This window comes from Falco punctatus (genome assembly GCF_963210335.1).
Source record: "Falco punctatus genome assembly, chromosome: 2".
Taxonomy (NCBI): domain Eukaryota; kingdom Metazoa; phylum Chordata; class Aves; order Falconiformes; family Falconidae; genus Falco; species Falco punctatus.
The window spans coordinates 33503170-33508642 of NC_137581.1; the positions used below are offsets into that span (position 1 = coordinate 33503170).

Below are 5473 nucleotides of genomic sequence, written 5' to 3' on the forward strand. Positions count from 1 at the left end.
AGCTTGTCCAGGAGGAGTTTCCTCATGTGATTTTAGATCTCAGTCTCCTGTGCTGTCTGTAAGAGGCATCTACCATGCTTTGGGACATGACGCAGAGTGGACTTCCAAGAGAGTGCCCCAAAAAGCTGCGGGACATTTTAGGTCTTGGTGATTGCTGAGCAAACTTTTGGAAACCACCCACACTGCCCATCTTAGGGAAGATCTGCATTCCAGTCTGTGGTGTCTGTAAAAAAGTATGTCCTCACCAAAACATATCCTATCCCCAATTAAGAGTCAAGAGTAATTTTAAGGAAAAGATTTCTCTGAGCCTAGTGGTGTATTTGTATAGAGGAAGGATGGAGGTAATTTCAGCCCATTTACTAAATATTTGGATTTTATATAAGTGCATCAGTGCTAATGTGCACTGTGCGTCAGTGCTTTTTTAAGGGAGCAGGAAAGTTATTTGTTGTACATGAGGATGTTTGAACAGGATTTAAGAAATGAGTAGGAGCCTATATAAACCTAACAGAGCTTGAAAAGCTTCTCAACTCTGTCCTATAACATCGTTTTACCAGCAGACCTCAATATTGGCATTATGTGAAAACCCTCTCCGAAAGGGACAGTTTATGCAAGTTCTTTGTTACGTGTTGCCCTCCAGCTGACTCAGGGATGAGTGGGCACCTATCCACACCACAGTACACACACAATATTACATAAATGAAATCTCCATGTGCACACCTGTCTAGCCTCAGAAAACAATTTCACATAGCTTGCTGAAATACGGGGGTGATGGCCGTGTCCCATACTGCCTCCTATCCTGAGACAGAAATTTTCCCCCTGGACCCGTATTATTTCTCAATGAACTATTCAGATACACAAAGACACTTAAAGCTTTCAGGTATGATACTGGAAGTGGTTTCACTTTCCAGAACAAAGAACTATGCTGGTGAAAGCTGGCATAATATAAATAACTTGAGGACAAAGATTTCTTTCCCTACACAGAGGAGGAAGAAGGAATAAAAGGTAAGAACACATGTCCATAAAACGGTCATCCATCTCTTTTTTACCACGTCTTTTCCTAGATCCCTCTCAGTTTATTAATAAGGTGGTGGCTTTTAATATTCTTTGCATATTTTTAGTACCTCTTCATAGCTGTTACGTATATGTGTATGTGACTGTACATATGCACACACACATATGTATCTACACATTTATGCATATACATCCATAACTGTATGTTATATGTAGCAACACATGTACATACCTGCAACTTTCTGTCCTGTAGAGGCATCGCTTTCATTTGTATCTCTTCCTTGTGCCTTCTTTATCTCTTTACTGGTATGAATGTAAGTTTTCCACACAACAGATATGATTTCAACATATTTTACTCAAGTGTCAATCCACAGCCACTGCAATGATTGAAATTAAATCACTCTGGAGGCTTCTTGTGGCCAGTGTAGATCAAAATATGGGCAAACAGGGACTGTTCTTGCCTCCATTGCCAGCACAGACGCACTTTGCAGTTGCTGAGGCAGAAGATCTGAGGTGTTTTTTTTCCAAATGTAAAATGAATTTAATGTTATCTTGACTTTTTCAGAAAAGTACTGAGTGGAGAGCAGAGGTTAGAGATACTCTGCATGTGACCTTGCCCCAGCACAAGCTTCCCTCTTGCAAAGCTCTGCAAAATGTCATTGGGCCCTGTGATTTATCTGTCCAAACTTGACCCTGTGGTTTATCTGAGCCTATCTCTCAAACCCCATGACAGGGACTCCTTGCATGAGGATGGGTTACTTTAAGGGTCATGGGGGATGCCAAGAGAAGGTGGAGGCTTCCTCTATGTGTTGTTGAAGTTGTAGATGAGGAGAAACATATGACAGCCAGGCAAAGCAAAGGCAATCGTGAAAGCAGTTTGGCTTGACTAGCCTTTGCTTTGGTGGCATGACACCGTACCAGAGTAAAGAAACCATGACCTCTGTGTTGCACCCTGCCCTATCTTAGAGAAGAAAGGCTATGCAACATGCTGGCCATTTCTGCTGCAGAGCCACAAGCGGCCCCACAGTCAACCCCATGCTGGAGGTGGTCTGAGATCCCAAAGCGCTCAGAGAGAGCTGAACTTGAAATACTGCGAATCTCCTTTCAGGAAGCACAAAAAAAGAGGGAATGGGAGAAGGAGAGTATTTATCATACCTTCCTCCTCCTTTTTTGTCTGGACTCATGCCAAGCACATCTGGCCAAAGAGAGGGGAAATGTGGTTTCCACAAGATGAAACTTTGAATGGATACAAGCAGTTTCTAAGGAGACCTGCTCTATAATTGTAGAGGAAATTACAAGCTGAATCATCTGTGGTTTGGGGAGAGAAATCAATGATATTTTGTAAGTTGAACCCAACTGTGCTGACTCTTACCAAGGAGGAAACTGGAAAGAAATCAATTCCAAGAAGTTTCAACAAAAATCCATCTTAATTCAGGTCTGACAGATCTGTTTTGTTCTCTTTCTCTAAAGCAATGTGATGCACCAGCCTGAGATCCCTATTACAATTGCAGAGACAGACCTTCCCAGCAAAGACAGACTAATACACCACACCCCGGGGCTGCCAAGCCACTTGCTGCTGAGCCTGGGGAATGCACCAGGGGCTGCACACCTTTCAGGGCTGGCCTGCCGAACCTGCTGGTGTCTCTCCAGAGGGCAGATCCAAAGCACAATCTGCAAACTGTGATGCATTGCACCACGCATTGAAATGGATTGCTGAAGCACAGCAGTACCCACTGGACCCTGTAATGACAGCAGCAAACTAATACTGCTTATAACCTAAATGGTATCTGACTCCTAAATTAGTGCTCTTCGTATGCTGACGCTTTACACATTTTAACAGTATTTTTTTTTAAGACAAGGGGAAAAAAGCAAGACCCTGAATATCTACTAGCATTCACCCTTCATTTTGTAGTTTTACTTTAGTGAATGTCCCTGTGAAATGCTGAACTCAGCTTAGTTAAATCCAAAGAGATAATAGGGAGATAATACTCTATCTTCTGGAAAGCTAAGTGAGACTTTCCTTTTGTGTTGTTTCTTTTTGGTGTTGAGAACTCCACAGTCAAACATTGCAATGCCTGGTTCTTGCCCCTAATCTTTGGCAGATTTAATCCTACATGTAGTGTAATTCCTAACCCGTCTCACCAGGACTTATCCACAAAACAGACCTGCCAAAATCTGTGTCAGAAAGGCTGGATTAGCTACAAAGATCACTGTTATTTACTCAACAGAGAATGACATTGACCCAAGCTGAGGTACCGGCTTCTTCAAAACAGGAGTATTCATAATTTCTTCTCTAATTCCCTCAGTTGTCTTTCTTGTACCTGATTCTTTTTTCCTCCCTTTCTGCTTCTCTTCTTGTGTGTCAGTGTTGACCAAAACTACCTGGCACTCGGCCCAGTGCTGCTGGTGAGGTTAGTTGCATTCTGCCTCGCCACAGGACACATTCAAGTAGCAATGAACCAACTCCTGTTTGGAACTTGGACCTTCTGGACCTTCTACTCCTTTCTCATACCATCGTGCCTCCTCTATTATCTCAAGCGTTTGAGCATGGAGTCTATTTTCCTCATGTGGCAAAATAAGGCATATATAATACACCAGTGAAGGGAGGGCAAGGAGGTTCCTGGGGATCTTTCATTGTAACAGGACATAAAACTGTTCCTGTCTATTCCATTCCCAAGCTAGCTGAGGACACAAGAAAGAAGCACTGTAAACAATATCCTTCCAGACAAGTTCTTCTGATGTCTCCATTTCTGCTCAACTGTTTTCTTATACTCCTTTTCATTGTAAGGTTCATTTTGCCTGAATTTAGCTGTCAAAAAGGTGGAAGGACCTAGGCTATGCTGTTCAGTAAGGCCCTACAGTGACAGCCACTTCATCCTACGTCCCCTTAATGCTTTTCTTACACTGGGTGTATGACAGCCTGGACATACCTCCTGTTCTCTACTGGCTGTACAGAAAACCCATGTAATTACTTACACTATAGGCCCAACTTACGTTCACAGAGTAGCTGCTTGGATCCCACTGTTCTAGTCTGTGCTCTTTTTTTGAGCAATGCTTCTCTCTATTCCTCTCTTTTTCCATCTGTGATTTCCCTCCCTTTGAAAACGCAAGCTTCCCATGGATTTCCTTATCACTTCACATTTCCGTTTCTATTAGATTTGCCTTTCTGATGTTCTTTTATGACCCTGTCCCTTTCCAATCCCTAACCATTTGTTCCACATTTTTCTTTGCTTACCTCTTATTCATAAAGCTCTAGGCATTTCACATCTCCTGTGTTTAACCCTCTCTACTCTGCAGGAAACCCACTGGACTGAAAGAGCAGGAGGTCACCTAACTAACACTGCCAGTGCAGATGAGAATGAATTCCTTTGTAAATTTGCTCAGGTAATCCGGTTCTGGATGGGGTGAACTTACCAAAGGGCAAGTGTTCCATGACTAGAAATGAAAACAAATATCAGTTGAAAGAACTTTATGACTCAACTGATTAAAAAAATCTACTATAAAAAAATGCTTTTGTTTTCAAGGGAATGGTTTCCCTTTGCAGCCATGGAAAATCTTTTCAGTCTCAGCAAAACTAAGGAGTTATCAAAAACCTACAATTTTTTTTTACCTTTCAGTGGTTTTGTGGAGTAGGAATGGGGGAAAACAGGAGTCTTAGGAAAAAAACATTGAAATTATAAACTAATCAACATAATATTCCATTTATATGATCTAAAGAAGGAAAGTTGATGTATGAATTTCAAAGGAGAAGCTGGACAGTGGATAATAAGTTGTCTATTTAATCTCTGTTTGGCAGAATGTCAGGTCACTAAACTAGACTTGGTGTTATGAAAAGCTGGCATGAATATTTTCTTTCAGATTCTTTTAATGAATTAATTTGGCATGTCTTCCTACTCCTAAGTATTCCAGTCAATGAATTTATTGGAGCTATTGCTGATATGGTGAATTTAGAATTAACATTGTAGAACAGTAAAAGCCAGTGAATTTCAGTTTGGTAAATGCATGTTAGAAGTAAAAACTTGATTCTGTAATTTTTACTCATGTAACAGGACGCAACAATGACCTGTGTGTCCATTCTGAACGCCTCAAATTCTGAATGTCACCTACCTGCAATGAATTACTCATGAGTGCTATAGTCTATTCTGAATAACAAATATATTCAAGAAAGTTAAAATTTATTTGAGGACAATTCAGGAAGAGAGGATGAGGTGAAATTAATCTAATATGGAATTAAAAATGAATTATTCATGCAGCTCTGTAGGACAATAATATCCCCACAAGCAGTAACTGTATCGACATCCATGTGGAAGAGGAGCTCCCCTTTTAGTCCTTCTTCCATGCCAGCAAATATAAGTGTACCAAAAGGCTTTCAGAATTTAATAGCAACTTGCGGCTTCTGTTAAGCTTCTGGAGTTATTTTTTTGCCAGCAGGAGTCATTGTTGAAATGGAATGATGGATCTC

The 5473-nt window shown here is 41.0% G+C and overlaps 1 protein-coding gene across 1 annotated transcript in view; it reads left to right on the forward strand.

The window, feature by feature from the left end:
- Positions 1-768: 768 nt before the first annotated feature.
- LOC308059151 (uncharacterized protein) overlaps positions 769-5473 on the forward strand; it is a gene marked incomplete at its 5' end in the record, with an annotated part of 42531 nt that continues 37826 nt past the window's right edge. Inside the window, 5 exon segments of the mRNA XM_080376089.1 lie at positions 769-877; positions 3026-3229; positions 3232-3263; positions 4309-4395; positions 5443-5472. Of these exon segments, the coding sequence (XP_080232215.1) occupies positions 769-877; positions 3026-3229; positions 3232-3263; positions 4309-4395; positions 5443-5472 (462 nt within the window).